The sequence below is a fragment of the Pristiophorus japonicus genome, chromosome 3, assembly GCF_044704955.1.
Source record: "Pristiophorus japonicus isolate sPriJap1 chromosome 3, sPriJap1.hap1, whole genome shotgun sequence".
Taxonomy (NCBI): domain Eukaryota; kingdom Metazoa; phylum Chordata; class Chondrichthyes; family Pristiophoridae; genus Pristiophorus; species Pristiophorus japonicus.
This window is the reverse complement of record NC_091979.1, coordinates 222,485,772-222,508,332: the sequence shown is the minus strand read 5'-3', so window position 1 is coordinate 222,508,332 and position 22,561 is coordinate 222,485,772. Positions and strand designations below refer to the sequence as shown.

The 22,561-nt window shown below is 46.1% G+C and overlaps 1 protein-coding gene across 2 annotated transcripts in view; it reads left to right on the top strand.

The window, feature by feature from the left end:
* The window catches only part of stox1 (storkhead box 1), a 105,931-nt gene extending 87,707 nt beyond the window's left edge, over positions 1 to 18,224 (top strand). For both annotated transcript variants that reach the window (XM_070876312.1, XM_070876311.1), the window contains one exon: positions 13,853 to 18,224. In XM_070876312.1, the coding sequence (XP_070732413.1) occupies positions 13,853 to 14,009 (157 nt within the window). In that variant the 3' untranslated portion in view covers positions 14,010 to 18,224. The remainder of the gene's footprint in view (positions 1 to 13,852) is intronic.
* The last annotated feature ends 4,337 nt before the right edge of the window (positions 18,225 to 22,561 follow it).

Below are 22,561 nucleotides of genomic sequence, written 5' to 3'. Positions count from 1 at the left end.
TGTCTGAAAACTTCTTAATCATACCCCCAACATTTAAGTCCAAATCATTGATACATACCACAAAAAGCAAGGGACCCAGTACTGAGCCCTGCGGAACCCCACTGAATACCACCTTCCAGTCACAAAAGCACCCTTCAACGTTACCGTTTGCTTCCTGCCTCCGAGCCAATTTTGTATCCAACTTGCCACTTTTCCCTGGATCCCATGGGCTATTACTTTCATGACCAGTCTGCCATATGGGACCTTATTAAAAGCTTTGCTAAAATCCATATACATTACATCGTATGCACGGCCCCCATCAACCCTCCGGGTTACCGCCTCGAAAAATTCAATCAAGTTTGTCGGATACGACCATCCCTTGACAAATCCATGCTGACTGTCCTTGATTAATCCTTGTCTTTCCAAATGAAGACTTACTCTGTCCCTCAGGATTTTTTCCAATAATTTTTCCACCAGCCGAAGTTAGGCTGACTGACCTGTAATCACTATTCCTTTCTCCCCTTTTAAACAAAGGTACAACATTAGCAGTCCTCTGGCACCGCACCTGTAGCCAGAGAGGATAGGAAAATTATGATCAGAGCCTCTGCTATTTCCTCTTTTGCTTCTCTTAACAGCCTGGGATACATTTCATCCGGACCTGGCCAATTGCGAGGTTCTGCACAGGCCTTTCACCAGCTCCTGCTGCTGGAAGAGATACCATTGCGCACATTGGTGAGAGCAAAGTGCTAAATTAATAAATTTGGAACAGGCCAACTCAATTTAGCTGCCGTCCTTGTGCTCCGGTATCTATTCCCGTATCTAAGACAGTGCTGAGAACCCCCCTCTACTGTCGTATTCAGGGTACCGGGAGAGGAAAGACGCAGCACCTGTTTCTTTCTTCGTTAAAAAAGTCCTTGAGGTAAGCAGCCATGACTTGACTGAGACTAATGTGCAACTCGAGCTCCGGCTTTCGTTCTATTTCTGTCCCGTTCAGCGGGCCCATAGTTGTAGTTTGCCCACCACTGGGTTAGAAGCTCCCTTGCTCTTTACTGAGAAATGGCAAAGACCTGACATAACTGGGTCTGCACCAGAGTTACCCCTGGAGACCGACAGTACCGCCTCAGAACAGACATCTTTCACCCAATTGCATCAATAAACAAAAACATCATTTTATAACTCACTGGAATTAAATCAAGCCCACGACTCATTTTGAATTAGTCACTAAAAAGTTTTAAGTTAACAATCTTCCAATCAATTCGATTGTGCCAATTCCATGCTGCCAATGGCATTTTATATATTTAAAGTATTTATGTTGTTGTGCACTTATCTGGAAAGTTTGTACAGATTTCTGGAAAGAACCCACAAACTGTGAGTTACTCACCTTTCACGTTGTAGTGATGGAGCAGAAGGTATTGGGTGTGAATAACTGTTGATTTACAAGCTACAGATAATGTAGATAATATAGAGGCAAGTTTCTATTTCCTCATAATCGGTTCAGACATTTGCGAGTTTGGTGCTGCAGATACCGCTGTAAGCTGTCCTTCCAATGCACAGGGTTAATATTTTGGATTTTATTTTTGCAAACTTGAAAAGGGAGGTTATAGCAAAGGCACATTGATGCAGCGAACAGAAAATTCAATTTGCCTGCCTCAGTTTTTGGTTCTATCTCCCCCCTGTCTCAGGGATTGTCATGTATGTACATTCTCCTTGTAGCCACCAGATAGCGTCATTGCTGGTGCTGCTCAGGTATAAAAGGCCAGCCATTTTGAGAGTCAGGCACTTTGGGCCTAAATAAAGCAGAGCCAAGGTTGTACCTTGCTTAGTTAAACAGTACTCAGTTTGAACCTTTATTGCATACATAACATTTGGTGATGAGAATACAAGAACCTTTGTTTGCAAAATGAGCACGATTGGATTTTTAGAGCAATTCGTGGAGGGAGAAGATTGAGCAGACTTTGTGAGCCATTTGAACCAGTACTTCGTGGCCAATAAAATGAAGGGGTCGACGATGCAGATCGGCGCCGGGACGTGTTCCTCACTGTGTGTGGTTCAAAGATCTACGGTCTGATAAAGAATCTACTCATGCCTAGTGATCCAACAGAGAAAACGTATGAAGAGTTGTGTACATTGGTATGGGAGCACCTCAAGCCAGATGACGGCATCATCATCTCGAGATACAGGTTTTATACACACGTTCAATCGGAGGGCCAGAGCGCGGCGGAATTCGTTGCCAACCTGAGACATCTAGCGGGACCATGCAAGTTTGGGACGGCGTTGGCAGACATGCTGCGGTATCATTCTTTGTTATCGGTATCAACCACGAGGTGATCCTGCGCAAACTTCTGGCGGTGGAGGAGTTGGATTTAAAAAGGGCCATCCAGATCGCTCAATCATGTATGACGACGGACAGCAGTCTAAAGCAAATAGCAGTGATGAACCGAACCTTGGCAAGTACTATAACTGCGACTGACTCGGCGTTTGGCAGAGCGGCACATGGCAGGGCCTATCCGGCTGCGTTCACGAAACCTGGAAGAGGTTCTACTGCGTTTTGATAGAGTGGGACTCAGACTGAAATGCTCGAAGTGCATCTTCATGGCACCGGAGGTTGAATTCCTTGGGAGGAAAGTCGCTGCTGATGGCATCAGACTACTGACGTGAAAACCAAGGCCATCAAGAATGCACCCAAGCCGCAGAATGTGACGGAGCTGCGTTCGTTCCTGGGTCTACTCAACTATTTTGGTAACTTCCTACCTAAATTGAGCACCTTACTAGAACCACTGTACATGCTATTGAGAAAAGGTGACAACTGTGTGCAGGGCGCATCGCAAGACAGAGTTTTCGAGAAAGCCACCAATCTGCTTTGCTCAAACAAGCTGCTGGTACATTATGACCCATGCAAACATTTAGTTTTGGCCTGTGACACATCATCATATGGAATTGGTTGCGTACTCCAACAAGCCAATGAATCGGGGAAACTTCAATCTGTTGTGTATGCATCCAAAAGTTTGTCTAAAGTGGAAAGAGCTGACAGCATGGTAGAAAAAGAAGCTTTAGCGTGTGTGTACAGGGTTAAAAAGATGCATCAATACCTGTTCGGTCTGAGGTTCGAATTAGAGACTGATCACAAGCCGCTCATGTTATTGTTTTCCAAGAGCAAAGATATCAATACCAATGCTTCATCCCGCATCCAAAGATGGGTGCTAACATTATCTGACTATGATTATGTCATTCGCCACAACCCTGGCACAGAGAATTGAGCCGATGAATTGAGCCGGTTGCCGTTGCCCACACCGGAGGTGGAAACGCCACAACCGGCGGATCTAATATAAATCATGGATGCTTTTGAGAGTGAAGGAACCCCTGTCATGGCTCAACAAGTTAACGATATAGCTAAAAAAAACGGGATGAGGTCCTACAAGCTGAATGTAGGGAGCTAGAGTTATATTAAAAAGTAGGACCTCAAAGGTAGTAATCTCAGGATTGCTACCAGTGCCACGTGCTAGTCAGAATAGGAATTGCAGGAAAGCTCAGATGAATTTGTGGCTTGAGGAGTGGTGCAGAAGGGAGGGATTCAAATTCCTGGAGCATTGGAACCGGTTCTGGGGGAGGTGGGACCAGTACAAACTGGACAGTCTGTACTTGGGCAGGACCGGAACCAATGTCCTAGGGGGAGTGTTTGCTAGTGCTGTTGGGGAGGGGTTAAACTAATATGGCAAGGAGATGGGAACCTATGCAGGGAGACAGAGGGAAGTAGAATGGGGGCAGAAGCAAAAGATAGAAAGAAGAAAAGTAAAAGTGGAGGGCAGAGAAACCCAAAGCAAAAAGCAAAAAGGGCCACGTTACAGCAAAATTTTAAAGGGGCAAAGTGTGTTAAAAAGACAAGCCTGAAGGCTCTGTGCCTCAATGCGAGGACTATTCGTAATAAGGTGGACGAATTAACTGCGCAGATAGCTATTAACGGATATGATGTAATTGGTATCATGGAGTCATGGCTCCAGGGTGACCAAGGCTGGGAACTCAACATCCAGGGGTATTCAACATTCAGGAAGGATAGACAGAAAAGAAAAGGAGGTGGGATGGAGTTGCTGGTTAAAGAGGAAATTAACGCCATAGTAAGGAAGGACATTAGCTTGGATGATGTGGAATCGGTATGGGTGGAGCTACGAAATACCAAAGGACAGAAAATGCTAGTGGGAGTTGTTTAAAGACTGCCAAACAGCAGTAGTGAAGTTGGGGACAGCATCAAACAAGAAATTAGGGATGCGTGCAATAAAGGTACAGCAGTTATTATGGGCGACTTTAATCTACATATTGATTGAGCGAACCAAACTGGTAGCAATGCAGTGGAGGAGGATTTCCTGGAGTGTATTAGGGATGGTTTTCGAGATCAATATGTCAAGGAACCAACAAGAGGGCTGGCTATCCTAGACTGGGTGATGTGTAATGAGAAAGGACTAATTAGCAATCTTGTTGTGCGAGGCCCCTTGGGGAAGAGTGACCATAATATGGTAGAATTCTTTATTAAGATGGAGAGTGACACAGTTAATTCGGAAACTAGGGTCCTGAACTTAAGGAAAGGTAACTTCGATGGTATGAGACGTGAATTGGCTAGAATAGACTGGCGAATGATACTTAAAGGGTTGATGGTGGATAGGCAATGGCAAACATTTAAAGATCACATGGATGAACTTCAACAATTTTACATCCCTGTCTGGAGTAAAAATAAAATGGGGAAGATGGCTCAACTGTGGCTAACAAGGGAAATCAAGGATACTGTTAAATCCAAGGAAGAGGCATATAAATTGGCCAGAAAAATCAGCAAACCTGAGGACTGGGAGAATTTTATAATTCAGCAGAAGAGGACAAAGGGTTTAATTAGGAGGGGGAAAATATAGTATGAGAGGAAGCTTGCTGGGAAGATAAAAATTGACTGCAAAAGCTTCTATAGATGTGTGAAGAGAAAAAGGTTAGTGAAGACAAACGTAGGTCCCTTGCAGTCAGATTCAGGTGAATTTATAATGGGGAACAAAGAAATGGCGGACCAGTTAAACAAATACTTTCGTTCTGTCTTCATGAAGGAAGACACAAATAACCTTCCGGAAATACTAGGGGACCGAGGGTCTAGTGAGAAGGAGGAACTGAAGGAAATCATTATTAGTCAGGAAATTGTGTTAGCGAAATTGATGGGATTGAAGGCTGATAAATCCCAGGGCCTGATAGTCTGCATCCCAGAGTACTTAAGGAAGTAGCCCTAGAAATAGTGGATGCATTGGTGATCATTTTCCAATAGTCTATTGACTTTGGATCAGTTGCTATGGACTGGAGGGTAGCTAATGTAACATCACTTTTTAAGAAAGGAGGAAGAGAGAAAACGGGTAATTATATACCGTTTAGCCTGACATCATTAGTGGGGAAAATGTTGGAATCAATTATTAAAGATGAAGTAGCAGCGCATTTGGAAAGCAATGACAGTGTCAGTCCAAGTCAGCATGGATTTATGAAAGAGAAATCATGTTTGACAAATCTTCTGGAATTTTTTGAGGATATAACTGGTAGAGTGGACAAGGGAGAACCAGTGGATGTGGTGTAATTGGGCTTTTGACAAGGTCGCACACAAGAGATTAGTGTGCAAAATTAAAGCACGTGGTATTGGGGGTAATGCACTGACGTGGATAGAGAACTGGTTGGCAGACAGGAAGCAGAGAGTCGGGATAAATGGGTCTTTTTCAGAATGGCAGGCAGTGATTAGTGGGGTACCGCAGGGCTCAGTGCTGGGACCCCAGCTATTTACAATATACATTAATGATTTAGATGAAGGAATTGAGTGCAATATCTCCAAGTTTGCAAATGACACTAAGCTGGGCGGCGGTGTGAGCTGTGAGAAGGACGCTAAGAGGCTGCAGGGTGACTTGGACAGGTTAGGTGAGTGGGCAAATGCATGGCAGATGCAGTACAATGTGGATAAATGTGAGGTTATCCACTTTGGTGGCAAAAACACGAAGGCAGAATATTATATAAATGGCATCAGATTAGGAAAAGGGGAGGTGCAACGAGACCTGGGTGTCATGGTACATCAGTTATTGAAAGTTGGCATGCAGGTACAGCAGGCGGTGAAGAAGGCAAATGGTATGTTGGCCTTCATAGCTAGGGGATTTGAGTATAGGAGCAGGGAGGTCTTACTGCAGTCGTACAGGGCCTTAGTGAGGCCTCACCTGGAATATTGTGTTCAATTTTGCTCTCATAATTTGAGGAAGGATGTTCTTGCTATTGAGGGAGTGCAGTGAAGGTTCATCAGACTGATTCCTGGTTTGGCAGGACTGACATATGAGGAGAGACTGGATCGACTGGGCCTGTATTCACTGAAGTTTAGAAGGATGAGAGGGGATCTCATAGAAACATATAAAAATTCTGACGGGACTGGACAGGTTAGATGTGGGAAGAATGTTTCCGATGTTGGGGAAGTCCAGAACCAGGGAACATAGTCTAAAGATAAGGGGTAAGCCATTTAGGACTGATGAGAAACTTCTTCACTCAGAGAGTTGTTAACCGGTGGAATTCCCTACTGCAGAGAGTTGTTGATGCCAGTTCATTGGATATATTCAAGAGGGAGTTAGATATGACCCTTGCGGCTAAAGGGATCAAGGGGTATGGAGAGAAATCAGGAAAGGGGTATTGATGTGAATGATCAGCCATGATCTTATTGAATGGTGGTGCAGGCTGGAAGGGCCGAATGGCCTATTCCTGCACCTATTTTCTATGTTTCTATGTAAGACCTGGACCAGCCAGGACCCGATATTATCAGTGGTAAAGGGTTGCATCTTCAAAGGGGTTTGGTCATCCATACCTAAGCAAATGTGCCAGGAGGCCAAACCGTACATTTGTCACAAGAACAAACTTTCTATTCAAGTAGATTGCATATAGTGGGGCAATCGCGTTGTAATGCCCAAGAAAGGGAGAGAGAAGTTCATGCATGAGTTACACAGCACACATCCGGATATAGTGATGATGAAGGCCATCGCCAGGTCCCATGTATGGTGGCCAGGAATTGATTCTGAGCTGGAAGCATGCGTGCATCAGTGCAACACTTGCATGCAGCTCAGCAAAGCACCAGTGGAATCGCCGCTGAGTCTCTGGTCGTGGCCATCCAAACCTTGGTCCAGGATCCATGTAGATTTTTCAGGTCCCTTCCTGGGTGAGATGTTTTTAGTGGTGATAGATGCTTATTCGAAGTGGATAGAATGCATTATCATGTCATCCAGCACTTCCACGGCAACCATAGAGTATATCAATGTCATGTTCGCAACACATGGTCTGCCTGACATAGTGGTGAGCGACAATGGGCCGTGCTTCACCAGTCAGGAGTTTCAGGATTTTGTGCAACTTAATGGCATAAAACATGTAAGGTCAGCACCGTTCAAGCCTGCATCCAACGGGCAAGCTGAACGTGCAGTACAAATTATCAAGCAAAGCATGAGGAGAGTAACCCAAGGGTCACTGCAGACTCGTTTGTCCTGCATACTGCTGAGTTAGAGGACAAGACCCCACACACTCACAGGGGTCTCGCCTGCTGAACTCATGCTGAAAAGTGGTCTTAAGACCAAATTATCTCTGGCACACCCAGATTTAAATAATCATGTTGAATACAAAAGACAAAGTCAACAAGGGTACCATGATCGCGCAACTGTGTCACGAGAGATTTCTGTTAATGATCCTGTATATGTGTTGAATTATGGTCAGGGTCCCAAATGGATCGCTGGTACGGTCATGGCCAAGGAGGGCTTTGTTATTAAGCTCAAGAATGGGCAAACTTGCAGGAAACACATGGATCAGACAAAGCTGAGGCACACAGACGAGCCAGAGCAGTCAGACGAAGAGACCATTGACGACCAACCAACCTACCAGCAGTCTTCAGAGGACTCCAGGGTCGTCAGTGAACCCGGAATTTCCATCACGGACCTGTTCAATAAAAATGGACTTGCAATTCCTGACATGGCCACTGCCACCCCCAACAAGTCAGTCATCAAGCCATCAGCCACAACAGACCCCACACATTCACCCAAGGCTGGAATCGAACTGAGACGGTCAACCTGGGAGCGCAAAGCACTGAACCGTCTCAAACTGTGAAAGACTGTGATAAGATCTCAGAGGGGGGTATTGTCATGTATGTGCATTCTGTTTGTAGCCACCAGATAGCGTCATTGTTGGAGGCCATTGAGCAGCACGCACATGGTGCTGCTCAGGTATAAAAGGCCAGCCATTTTGAGAGTCAGGCACTTTGGGCCTAAATAAAGCAGAGCCAAGGTTGTACCTTGCTTAGTTAAACAGTACTCAGTTTGAACCTTTATTGCATACATAACAGAGATAATGACCTGCCTCCTGACGTTACATGGGGAGGGCTCAGGCTGGGGGGTCAGGTCCAACGGACGTTTGTCCTCGAAGTCTGGCCTTGGTGGGCCGGATTGAATCCATTGGCGGCTGGATACGTGTCGCGGGTTGTCTTTTTCCCGCCACTGGCTTAACGGCTAACATAAAAGAGAACCCAAAAGTCATAAATTTATAAATAGTAAAAGTTTAGTCAAAGGGCAGGTAGGGCAATTAGGGTTAAAAAAGGAAATCTTCATGTGGAGGCAGAGCATGACTGAGGTACAAAATGAATAATTTGCATCTATCTTCACTAAAGAAGGGAATACTGCCAATGTCACAGTAAAGGAGGAGGTAGTAGTGAAATTGGATAGGATTAAAAAAGGTAAAGAGGTTGGCTGTCCTCAAAGTAGAAAAGTTACCTGGTTCGAATGGAATGCATCCTAGGTTACTGAGGAAAGTAAGGGTAGAAATTGTGGCGGCTTTGGCCACAATCTTCCAATCCTCCTTGGATATTGGATTTTTAAAATATTTGTTCTCGGGATGTGGGTGTCGCTGGCAAGGCCAGCTTTTATTTGCCCATCCTAATTGCCCTTGAAAAAGTGGTGGTGATCTGCCTTTTAGAACTGCTGCAGTCCGTGTGATGAAGGTACTCCCACAGTGCAGAATTTTGTTACAAGGGAGTGGCTTGCTCGGCCATTTCAAAGGGCTGTTAAAAATCAACCACATTGCTGTGGGTCTGGGGTCACATATAGGCCAGACTGGGTAAGGACAGCAATTTCCTTCCCTGAAGGAAATTAGTGAACCAGTTGGGTTTTTCCAACAATCTAGTAGTTTTACACTAGCTTTTTAATTTCAGATTTATTTGAATAACTGAATTTAAACTCTCCCGTGATGGGATTTGAATTGATATCCCCAGATTAATCCAGGCCTCTGGATTACTAGTCCAGTCACATAACCACTATGCTATTGTACCCATATGTTGATGCTAGAGGACTGGAGGTTTTCAAATGTTACATTCCTGTTTAAAAAAGGAGAGGGGGATAAACCTGGCAACTGTAGACCAATCAGCTTAACGTTGGTTGGGAAAATTTTGAGACAATAATCTGGGACAAAATGACTTGTCACTTGGAAAAACGTTGATTAAGAAATGACAGCCAGCAGTGATTTTGTTAAAAGCAAATCATGTCTGATAAACTTGATTGATTTCTTTGATGAAGTAACGGAGAGGGTGAATGAGGGCAGATGATGTTGTGTATATGAACTTTCAAAAGGTGTTTGATAAAGTGCCACATAATAGGTTTGTTAGCAAAATTAAGCACATGGGATTAAAGGAACAGTGACAGCATGGCTCAGCATGGAAATTGTCTGAGACAAAACAGAACAATGGTGAACAGTTATTTTTCAGACTGAAGGGAAGTGTGCATTGGTGTTCCACAGAGGTCAATAGTAGGACCACTGCTCTTTTTGATATATATTAATGACCTGGATGAAGTTTACAGATGACACGAAACTCAGAAATATAATAAATATAGATGACATTTAACGCAGAGAAATGTGAAGTGATACATTTTGGTAGGAAGAATGAGGAGAGGCAATATAAACTAAATGGTGCAATTTTAAAAGGGGTGCAGGAACAGAGAACAGAAGAACGTAAGAAATAGGAGCAGGAGTAGGCCATTTGGCCCCTCGATCCTGCTCCGCCATTCAATAAGATCATGGCTGATCTGATCTTGGCTTCAACTCCACTTTCCTCCCTGCTCCCCATAACCCTTGACTCCCTTATCAATCAAAAATCTGTCTCTCTCCGCCTTAAATATATTCAATGACCCAGCCTCCACAGCTCTCTGAGGTAGAGAATTCCAAAGATTCATGACTCTCTGAGAGAAGAATTTCCTCTTCATTTCCATTCTAAATGGGCAACCCCTTATTCTGAAACTATGCCCCCTAGTTCTAGATTCCTCCATGAGGGGAAAGATCCTCTCTGCATCTTCCCTGTCAAGCCCCCTCAGAATCTTATATGTTTCAATAAGATCACCTCTCATTCTTCCAATGAGTATCGGCCCAACCTGCTCAACCTTTCTTCACAAGACAACCCCTTCATCTCAGGAATCAACCTCGTGAACCTTCTGTGTACTGCCTCAAATGCAAGTATATCCCTCCTTAAATAAGGAGACCAAAACTATACACAGTACTCCAGGTGTGGTCTCACCAATACCCTGTACAGTTGTAACAGGACTTCCCTACTTTTAGACTCCCAACCCCTTGCAATAAAGGGCAACAATTACATATGCCTTCCTGATTACTTGCTGTACCTGCATGCTAACTTTTCGTGTTTCATGTACAAGGACCCCCAGATCCCTCTGTACCACAGCATTTTGTAATCTCTCTCCATTTAACTAGTAGAGTGGACAAGGGAGAACCAGTGGATGTGGTGTAATTGGACTTTCAAAAGGCTTTTGACAAGGTCCCACACAAGAGATTAGTGTGCAAAATTAAAGCACATGGTATTGGGGGTAATGTATTGATGAGGTTAGAGAATTGGTTTGGCAGACAGGAAGCAGAGAGTCGGAATAAACGGGTCCTTTTCAGAATGGCAGGCAGTGACCAGTGAGGTGCCGCAGGGTTCAATGCTGGGACCCCAGCTATTTACAATATACATCAATGATTTAGATGAAGGAATTGAATGTAATATCTCCAAGTTTGCAGATGACACTAAGCTGGGTGGCGGTGTGAGCTGTGAGGAGGATGCTAAGAGACTGCAGGGTGACTTGGACAGGTTAGGTGAGTGGTCAAATGCATGGCAGATGCAGTATAATGTGGATAAATGTGAGGTTATCACTTTGGCGGCAAAAACAGGAAGACAGAATATTATCTCAATGGTGACAGATTAGGAAAAGGGGAGGTGCAACGAGACCTGGGTGTCATGGTACAGCAGTCATTGAAGTTTGGCATGCAGGTACAGCAGGCGGTGAAGGCTGTAAATGGCATGTTGGCCTTCATAGCTAGAAGATTTGAGTATAGGAGCAGGGAAGTCTTACTGCAGTTGTATAGGGCCTTGGTGAGGCCACACCTGGAATATTATGTTCAGTTTTGGTCCCCTAATCTGAGGAAGGACGTTTTTTCTATTGAGTACAGCGAAGGTTCACCAGATTGATTCCCGGGATGGCAGAACTGACATATGAGGAGAGACTGGATCAACTGGGCCTTTATTCACTGGAGTTTAGAAGAATGAGAGGGGATCTCATAGAAACATATAAAATTCTGACGGGATTGGACAGGTTAGAGGCAGGAAGAGTGTTCCCATTGCTGGGGAGTTCCAGAACCAGGGGACACAGTCTAAGAATAAGGGGTAAGCCATTTAGGACCGAGATGAGGAGAAACTTCTTCACCCAGAGAGTGGTTAGCCTGTGGAATTCTCTACCGCAGAAAGTTGTTGAGGCCAGTTCGTTAGATATTTTCAAAAGGGAGTTAGAGATGGCCCTTACGGCCAAACGGATCAAGGGGTATGCAGCAAAAGCAGGAAAGGATACTGAGGTTGAATGATCAGTCATGATCTTATTGAATGGCGGTGCAGGCTTGAAGGGCCAAATGGCCTGCTCCTGCACCTAATTTCTATGTTTCTATTTCAATCATTTGCTTTTTTGTTTTTCCTACCAAAATGGATAACCTCACATTTTTTGCCCACTCACTTAGCCCGTCTATATCCCTTTGCAGATTCTTTGCGTCCTCTTTACAACTTGATTTCCCATTTATCTTTGTATCATCAGCAAATTTGACTACATTACACTCGGTCCCTTCATCCAAGTCATTAATATAGGTTGTAAATAGTTGAGGCCCCAGAACTGATCCCTGTGGCACCCCACTGGTTACAGTTTGCCAACAAGAAAATGACCCATTTATCTTGACTCTCTGTTTTCTGTTCGCTAGCCAACCCTCTATCCCTGCAAATATAATTACCCCAACCCCGGGAGCTCTTATCTTGTGCAGTAACCTCTTAAGTGACACCTTATCGAATGTCTGCTGGAAATCCAAATACACCACATCGACTGGTTCCCCCTTATCCACCCTGCTCGTTACATCCTCAAAGAGCTCCAGCAAATTTGTCAAACGTGATTTCCCTTTCATAAAACTATGCTGACTCTGCTTAATTGAATTATGCTTTTCCAAATGTCCTACTACTGCTTCCTTAATAATGGACTCCAGCATTTTCCCAACTACAGATGTTAGGCTAACTGGTCTATAGTTTATTGCTTTTTGTCTGCCTCCTTTTTTAAATAGGGGCATTACATTTGCAGTTTTCCAATCTGCTGGGACCACCCCAGAATCCAGGGAATTTTGGTAGATTACAACCAATGCATCCACTATCTCTGCAGCCACTTCTCTTAAGACCCTAGGATGTAAGGCATCAGGTCCAGGGGACTTGTCTGCCTTTAGTTCCATTATTTTACCTAGTACTACTTCATTAGTGATTGTATTCAGTTCCTCTCTCCCTATAGCCCCTTGATTATCCACTATTGGGGTGTTTTTAGTGTCTTCTGCTGTGAAGACCGATACAAAATATTTGTTCAATGTCTCTGCCATCTCCCTGTTTTCCATTATTAATTCCCCAGTCTCATCCTCCAGGGGACCAACATTTACTTTAGCCACTCTTTTCCTTTTTATGTACCTGTAGAAACTCTTACTATCTGTTTTTATATTTCATGCTAGTTTACTTTCATAATCTATCTTCCCTCTCTTAATCATTTTTTTAATTGTTCTCTGCTGGCTTTTAAAAATTTCCCAATCCTCTGGCCTCCCATGAATCTTGGCCTCACTGTATGCCTTTGTTTTCAATTTGATACGCTCCCTTATTTCCTTAGTTAGCCACGGATGGTTATCCCTTCTCTTACAGTCTTTCCTTCTCATTGGGATATATTTTTGTTGCGAGCTGTGAAATATCTCCTTAAATGTCTGCCACTGCTCATCAACCGTCCCATTCTTTAGTCTATTTTCCCAGTCCACTTTAGCCAACTCTGCCCTCATACCTTTGTAGTATCCTTTATTTAAGCTCAGGACCCTGATTTGAGAACCAACTTTCTCACCCTCCAACTGAATTTGAAATTCAACCATGTTATGGTCACTCACTCCTAGTGGATTTTTTACTACTCTGGTTCGTTTGCAGCAGTCGTGCCCTTAAAGTCATTGACAAAAGAACCAGTGCGGGGGGAGAGAGGGGGGTGTGGAGATGAGGAGAAATATTTTTACACAGCGAGTTATTGTGATCTGGAAAGCACTGCCTGATAGGGTGGTAGAAGCAGATTGAATAATAATTTTCAAAAGGGAATTGGATAAGTATTTGAAGAGGAAACATTTACAGAGCTATGCGGAAAGAGTGGGAGGAGTGGAACTAATTAGATAGCTCTTTCAAAGAGCCGGCACAGGCACGATAGGTCGAATAGCCTCCTTCTATGATTCTATAATATTTCTCAAGTTGCAAATGATCAATCTTTAATTTGAACTTCTTTTCCAGGACCCGAGTGAGTTTGGCATCGAACAACTCGATGGTTCTGGACAGCCTGAAGCGGAGAAGCTTGATGCAGAATTATGGAGCCCTGAACAGTGCCGGGCGGAGTGTGACTATGTCCCAGCATCCCTTGCTGCAGCTCACCCCAGTAATGACCGTTTGATTGGAGGCTGATCTCCGGCTGAGGAATGTAAAGTATAAGATAAATGTCATGGCTCTTGTGTGTTCTAAAGCTGTCTGCATTGTGAATGAGTTGTGTATTACGCAGCTTTTATAAACCAAATCTTTTATATTCGTGGCCTTTGAATTATACCCATTTAAGGACTATTCATTTGTTTTAGTTGAAAAGCTACGGTGTATTTTTATATGTTAGTAAAAAGGATCCCGTTTGTACAAAAAAAACTATTTTAAAGCAGGTAAAAATAAAAAACACTTCTCTTCAAAAAAAATAATTAGGCCCAGTCTTGAAAAGGTGAGTCTTGAAACTTTGGGTTTTTCGGATTGGACGAGTGGTGAAGGGGGTTCTAACTGAGGGTTTTAAGAAGGTTAACCTCAAAGAAAGTTTGACTGCTTAGTGAACGGTAATAAGAGGGCACAGACAGGCCAGAGGACTCACACGGGATTATTAGAACAGAGAATGTTTCACCACTGGGGCAACAGAGGCAGAGACTGTAACATCCTTTAGAAAGGAATTGGTTAAGGATTTGTAAAGGAAGAATATAAAAGGAAATGGGATTAGAATAGACAGCTCCAGTTAAAGAGCCAACACCAGCACAGGCCCGATGGGGCAAAGGGTCTATTTCTGAACTGTAATTCCTATGATTTGTTAGAGATGAATTTTATTATTTCTCAGATTACTATTTTCTATATTTTTCCCTTCCTATTTCTGTACATAAGCAGGTTTTTATTCAACCCACCTCTCGAAGGCACGAACTCTCACTGGGGTCCTGATCCCACAGGTAGAGGTCGCCTCCAGTACCTCACCCACGTGGCCATCCTTCATGTGTGAGCTCCCGAGATATTGAAGCTATACTACAGCTGGTGAGAAGCCCAGGGTGACCTCGAGGAGACCTCACTCCTCGTGCTAAAATGTAGGTGACATCAGGTGGCATAATGTTACTGGCGCACAGACTGTCATGTGATGGATCAGCAACCAGTCAATTGAGACATGGAAACATAGAAACATAGAAAATAGGTGCAGGAGTAGGCCATCCTGCCCTTCGAGCCTGCACCACCATTCAATAGGATCATGGCTGATCATTCCTTCAGTACCCATTTCCTGCTTTCTCTCCATACCCCTTGATCCCTTTAGCCATAAGGGCCATATCTAACTCGCTCTTGAATGTATCCAATGAACTAGCATCAACAACTCTCTGCGATAGGGAATTCCACAGGTTAACAACTCTCTGAATGAAGAAGTTTCTCCTCATCTCAGTCCTAAATGGCCTACCCCTTATCCTAAGACTATGTCCCCTGGTTCTGGACTTCCCCAACATCGGGAACATTCTATCCACATCTAACCTGTCCGGTCCTGTCAGAAACTTATATGTTTCTATGAGATCCCCTCTCATCCTTCTAAACTCCAGTGAATAAAGGCCCAGTTGATCCAGTCTCTCCTCATATGACAGTCCAGCCATCCCTGGAATCAGTCTGGTGAACCTTCGCTGCATTCCCTCAATAGCAAGAACGTCCTTCCTCAGATTAGGAGACCAAAACTGAACACAATATTCCAGGTGGGGCCTCACCAAGGCCCTGTACAACTGCATTAAGACTTCCCTGCTCCTATACTCAAATCCCCTTGCTATGAAGGCCAACATACCATTTGCCTCCTTCACTGCCTGCTGTACCTGCATGCCAACCTTCAATGACTGATGAACCATGACACCCAGGTTTCGTTGCACCTCCCTTTTTCCTAATCTGCCGCCATTCAGATAATATTCTGCCTTCGTGTTTTTGCCCCCAAAGTGGATAACCACACATTTATCCACATTATACTGCATCTGCCATGTATTTGCCCACTCACCTAACCTGTCCAAGTCACCCTGCAGCCTCTTAGCGTCCTCCTCACAGCTCACACCGCCACCCAGTTTAGTGTAATCTGCAAACTTGGAGATATTACACTCAATTCCTTCATCTAAATCATTAATGTATATTGTAAAGAGCTTGGGTCCCAGCACTGAGCCCTGCGGCACCCCACTAGTTACTGCCTGCCATTCTGAAAAGGACCCGTTAATCCCGACTCTCTGCTTCCTGTCTGCCAACCAGTTCTCTATCCACATCAGTATATTACCCCCAATAACATGTGCTTCGATTTTGCACACCAATCTCTTGTGTGGGACCTTGTCAAGCCTTTTGAACGTCCAAATACACCACATCCATTGGTTCTCCCCTGTCCACTCTACTAGTTACATCCTCAAAAACTTCCAGAAGATTTGTCAAGCATGATTTCCCTTTCATAAATCCATGCTGACTTGGACCAATCCTATCACTGCTTTCCAAATGCTATTTCATCCTTAATGATTGATTCCAACATTTTCCCCACTACTGATGTCAGGCTAACCGGTCTATAATTACCCGTTTTCTCTCCCTCCTTTTTTAAAAAGTGGTGTTACATTAGCTACCCTCCAGTCCATAGGAACTGATCCAGAGTCGATAGACTGTTGGAAAATTATCACCAATGCATCCACTATTTCTAGGGCCACTTCCTTAAGTACTCTGGGATGTAGACTATCAGACCCTGGGGATTTATCAGCCTTCAATCCCGTCAATTTCCCTAACACAATTTCCCGCCTAATAAGGATATGCTTCAGTTCCTCGTTCTCACTAGACCTTCGGTCCCCTTGTACATCCGGAAGATTATTTGTGTCTTCCTTTGTGAAGACAGAACCAAAGTACTTGTTCAATTGGTCTGCCATTTCTCTGCTACAAACAAGTGTTTTCACAATTTATCTCCGCTGATTTCTAAACACAAAGCTCTGCTCACTGAGTTCATACAATCGGTATCAGGGTCACACAGACATGCAAGGTCACAAGCGTCAGTCCCCTTCTGTGTTGAGGTTACTCAGTGAAGGAATAGATTTTGTTGTGATTCCCTCGATGGTTGAATAGGCTGCTGATGCCAATGCCTATCTTGCATGTGAAAAATGACTGGATGGATAAAGGTTGCTTGCAATCTTGGGACAGCTTCGCCCTGCAAAAGTCAGTGCCCTCAGCAAGGGAGTGAACCACACACCTACATTCTGATGATGTGATGAAACCCCCTGTTAATACTGACACACTCCCAGGGAATTCCCTCCTGATGCTGACACACTCCCAGGGAATCCCCTGCTAATACTGACACACCCCCAGGGAATCCCCTCCTGATGCTGACACACTCCCAGGGAATCCCCTGCTAATACTGACACACCCCCAAGGAATCCCCTGCTAATACTGACACACTCCCAGGGAATCCCCTGCCAGGGAATCCCCTGCTAATGCTGACACACTCCCAGGGAATCCCCTGCAAATACTGACACACTCCCAGGGAATCCCCTGCTAATACTGACACACTCCCAGGGAATCCCCTGCTAATACTGACACTCTCAGGGAATCCCCTGCTAATACTGACACACTCCCAGGGAAATTCCCTGCTAATACTGACACACTCCCAGGGAATTCCCTGCTAATACTGACACACTTCCAGGGAATCCCCTGCACTGAGACATTCCCAGGGAATCCCCTGCTAATACTGACGCACTCCCAGCAAATATTCTGCTAATACTGACACACTCCCAGGGAATCCCCTGATACTGATACAGTCCCAGGGAATTCCCTGCTAATACTGACACACTCCCAGGTAATCTCCTGCACTGACACACTCCGAGGGAATCCCCTGCTAATACTGACACACTCCCAGGGATTTACTTGCTAATACTGACACACACCCAGGGAATCCCCCGCTAATACTGACACACTCCCTGCTAATATTGACACACTCTCGGGACACCCTGCGAATATTGACACACTCCCGGGGACCCCCTGCTAATATTGACACACTCCCAGGGAATCCCCTGCTAATGCTGACACACTCCCGGGAACACATGAGCAGCATGAGTGGAGCAACCAGGACTGTGATCGAGTTCTAAAGGGGACTAGCCACGTTTCTATCAGTCAAGTGTTCAGTGTCAATAGATTGTGGTAGCTGGATGGGCAGATCAGATGGACCTGATGTTGGCCGGTCTCAGAAAGACACATGGCAGCCAGCAACCAAGAAGCTTTCTGTGTTTTAAAAGCCCAAACCAGCATAGTCACAGAATAGGTTGCTGTCAGTGGTATTCTGTTTTTATGGTTCATGTTTTGTAGATTCAGGAATGTAAGGAAAATATAGCTCACCTGTGTGAAAAAGTGTACCACTTGTTCATTATCTTATGTAAATAAAAAATCTGTATTGTTTCAAAGCCTCAATTTGTAAGAGTGTTTAGCCAACCTGCAATCTGTAAAGAGAGAATCACGTGACCACACATGATACATTCCAGTAACCAGTGGACAGAGTATGCTTATTTTTTTTTCAAAAATATACTTAATTCATATAAAATTTTCACAATACATTGGAAAATAGCTCAGTACCTTGCGGTCAGCAATTCCACACAATTCGTTTGAATGCTGACAGCAGTTCCATACAATGCACTAGCATGCATTTCATTTCAAGGTACAGTTTAGTACAATCTTTTTTTTAATTTCAACAGCTTAGTACATTTTTTTTAATTTCAAAATATACTTTATTCATCTAAAAATTTGTACAGTACATTCAAAAGCAGTTCAGTACGTTTAGCTGCGGTCAGCAAGCCCATACACTACATTTGGGTGCTGATGGCAGTTCCGTTCGATACATTTCTTTGCTTTTCATTTCAAGTACAATTCGGTACGATACGGGATACATTGTAGTACATTCGACAAAATACATTACATGTGTCGCTATACAGTACACGGAATGGGTGACGGTACATTTACATTTTTTTTCAACGTGCATTACGAAACAGACCTTGCATTGTACATGGCACTACATAGGTGTTTACAGATCATGGTGCTCCATGTACACAAAAAGGAAGTTACAAGTACGGCCCGAGGGGAGTTTTGTACTGATTCCTACCCCCGGGTTTACCGTGGCAGAAGGGCTTTAAAATGTGGTCCTTCCCCACCGTGCCTTTGCGGCGGCTGCACCAATTTTAAGTGCGTCCCTCAGCACGTAATCCTGGATCTTGGATTGCGCAGTCTGCAACACGCAGACGTGGACACCTCCTTGCTCTGGAAGACCAGCAAGTTTCGGCAAGACCAAAGAGCGTCTTTGACCGAGTTGATGGCCCTCCAGCAGCAGGTGATGTCTGTCTCGGTGTGTGTCCCTGGGAACAGCCCGTAGAGCACAGAGTCTTGTGTTATGGAGCTGCTTGGGATGAACCTCGACAGCAACCACTGCATCTCTTTCCAGACCTGCCTTGCGAAGGCGCAATCCTGAAGGAGATGGGTGACAGTCTCGTCCGCCCCGCAGCCGACTCAGGGGCACCGTGCCGAGTCGTCGGCTGTGCATGAAGGCCCTGACTGGTAAGGCCCTTCTCACCGCCAACCAAGCTACGTCTTGGTGCTTGTGTGAAAGCTCTGGCGATGAGACGTTCTGCCAAACGAGTTCGACAGTCCGCTCAGGGAACCACCCGACAGGGTCCACCCTCTCCTTCTTTCGTAGGGCATCCAGGACGTTACGTGCTGACCACTGTTTTATGGCCTTGTGGTCAAAGGGGTTTTTTGTGAAAAACTTTTCCACGAAGGACAGGTGGACAGGCATGGTCCAACTGGTGGGGCCGTTTCGCTTAGTACAATTTTTTTTTTTTTAAATTCGTAGCCAATCGTTCCAATTCTTTGTCAAATCACAAACGCCAGAGGTCACCTTGCACATGCCAAGGATCACTCTGCGCCAATGCTCTTAGCCAAAAGGCCTAGAGCCACTGCACCGTTCCTGGAAGTACTGCAATACCAGGTTCGTGCCATGGAGGTGGATGGGTCAGGTCCCCCACACACCTCCGTGGAGGTGGATGGGTCAAACCTCCCCACCGTTTCGCTTAGTACAATCCTCCATTACGGTCACTGGGTCACACTATCATTTAAATGGATACTGGGCAGCAAAGGGTGCACTCCAGATCATTAAGTCCACTTACAGGAGTGACTGGTGACACTGAACCTGAGAAAATATCTAACCCAAAATACAAAAATGTTATGTGCATTTTGTACTTCATGACACATTTCCTGTGTCATGTTTCACTTGTCAGTCACCCTTGAGCCAGCACACTTAAGGCATCATGCAAATTTCTTAAAGCTCATTGGCTCAAATTTCACATTCAAAAACAGTACCAAATCAGAACTGAAGAGGTATGAAGTAAAGAAAGTGACCACTGTGGGACGAGTGAACAGTGAACAATCAAATCATTCGATATGTTTTGAAATATTACCAATCTCAAACTGGTAAGGAGCAGGAAGTGACCAAACAAATTCAAAAGTTTTGTGAAGTTAGTTTAGCCACCATCTTGAATATTTACCTAGTATTGGACTCGAGAACTGTTGGTATAGTTATAGCAACAGAAATAGCAGATTCAATAAAAACTTTCAAATGGGAGTTGGATAAATACTTGAAGGGGAAAAATTTGCAGGGCTATGGGGAAAAAGCAGGGGAGTGGACTAATTGGATAGCTCTTTCAAAGAGCTGGCATAGGCACGATGTGTTGTATGATTCTATGAATATTCTAATAAGTGAATCAATATAGAAAAAACAATACAGGATTTAAATAAAAATATAGTCATTCTTGGGATGTGGGCATCACTGTCATGGCTGCAATTATTGCCCATCCCTAGATGTCCCAACAAGGCGCTGAACAGCCGCCTTGAACCATTGCACGATACAACTGAGTACCTTGCTCAGCCACTTTAGAGGGCAGTTCAGAGTCAACCACATTGGTGTTTACACTTACAAGTTATATGAGGGCATAACTAGGTTAGATGTCAGGAAGTAGGTCTTTTCTCGGAGAATAGTGGACCTGTGGAAGAGGCTGCCCTCACGTTCAGTGAACAGTGATTCGCTGAATTCTTCAAGTGAGAGCTGGACCTGTGCCTGGATCCTTCAAGGCCGGGATGGGCTCCAGCATAAGTTTCAATCGCCTAAGGAAGTCAGAAAGGAATTATCCAGATTTATTCCCCTAATTGGGCTGGGGGTTGGGGGCAGCGAGTTGGGGGCTGGAATTGTCGGCTCTTGGGCAGCAGTACAAGTGGGGGCCGGGAGTGGCGCTGTTCTGGGTGTCTGGCTGCAGTACCAGTGGGGCCTGGGAGTGGCGCTGTACTGGATGTCGGGCTGCAGTGCCGGCAAGGCCCGGGAGTGGCGCTGTCCCGGGTGGGATGCTGCAGTGCCAGCGGGTCCCAGGAGAGGCGCTGTCCTGGGTTTCGGGCTGCATTGCCGCTGGGGCCCGGGAGTGGCGCTGTCCCGGGTGTTGGGCTGCAGTGACAGTGGGGGCCGGGAATGGCACAGTCCGGTGTGTCGGGCTGCAGCACTGACGGGGCCTGGGAGTGGCGCTGTCCCGGGTGGGATGCTGCAGTGCCAGCGGGGCCCAGCAGTGGCACGGTCCTGGGTCTTGGCCAGCAGTGCCGCTGGGGCCTGGGAGTGGCGCTGTTCCGGGTGTCGGGGTGCAGTACTGGCAGGGCCTGGGAGTGGTGTTGTTTTGGGTGTGGTGCTGCAGTGCCGGTGGGGCCCGGGAGTGGCGCTGTCCCGAGTAGGATGCTGCAGTGCCGGTGGGGCCCAGGAGTGGCGGTGTCCTGGGTCTCGGCCAGCAGTGCCGCCGGGGCCCGAGATTGGCACTGTCCCGTGTGTTGGGCTGCAGTGCCAGCGGGGGCTGGAAATAGCGCTGTCCGGGGTATCGGGCTGCAGTGCTGGCAGAGGCCAGGAGTGGCGCTGTCCGTGTGTCTGGCTGCAGTGCCGGCAGGGGCCAGTGGTGGCGCTGTCCTGGCTGTCTGGTTGCAGTGTCGGCGGGGCCCGGGTCTGGCGCTGTCCCGGGTGTCTGGCTGCATTGCTGGCCAGGCCTGGGAGTGGCGCTGTCCCAGGTGCCTGGCTGCAGTGCCGGCAGGGGCCAGGAGTGGCGCTGTCCTGGGTGTCCTGCTGCAGCACCGGCGGGGGCTGGGAGTGGTGGTGCCCCGTGTGTCTGGCTGCAGTGCCGGTGAGGGCTGGGAGTGGTGCTGTCCCGGGTGTCGTGCTACAGTGTCGGCGAGGCCCGGGAGTGGCGCTGTCCTGGGTGTCTGATTGCAGCGCCGATGGGGCCCGGGAGTGGTGCTGTCCTGATTGTTGGGCTGCAGTACCGGTAGGTCAGGTAGTGGCGCTGTCCCGGGTGTTGGGCTGCAGTGCCGGCGGAGCCCGGGAGTGTTGCTGTCCTGGGTGTCGGGCTGCAGTACCAGCGGGGCCCATGAGTGGTGATGTTCCGGGTGCTTGGCTGCAGTGCTGGTGGGTCAGGTAGTGGTGCTGTCCCGGGTGTTGGGCTGCAGTACCGGCAGTGCCCGGGAGTGGTGCTGGCGAGGGTGTCAGGCTGCAGTACTGGCGGGAGCCAGGAGTGGCGCTGTCCCAGGTGTCTGGCTGCCGTGCCGGCGGGGGCCGGGAATGGCGCTGTCCTGGGTGTTGGGCTGCAGTACCGGAGTGGCCCGGGAGTGGTGCTG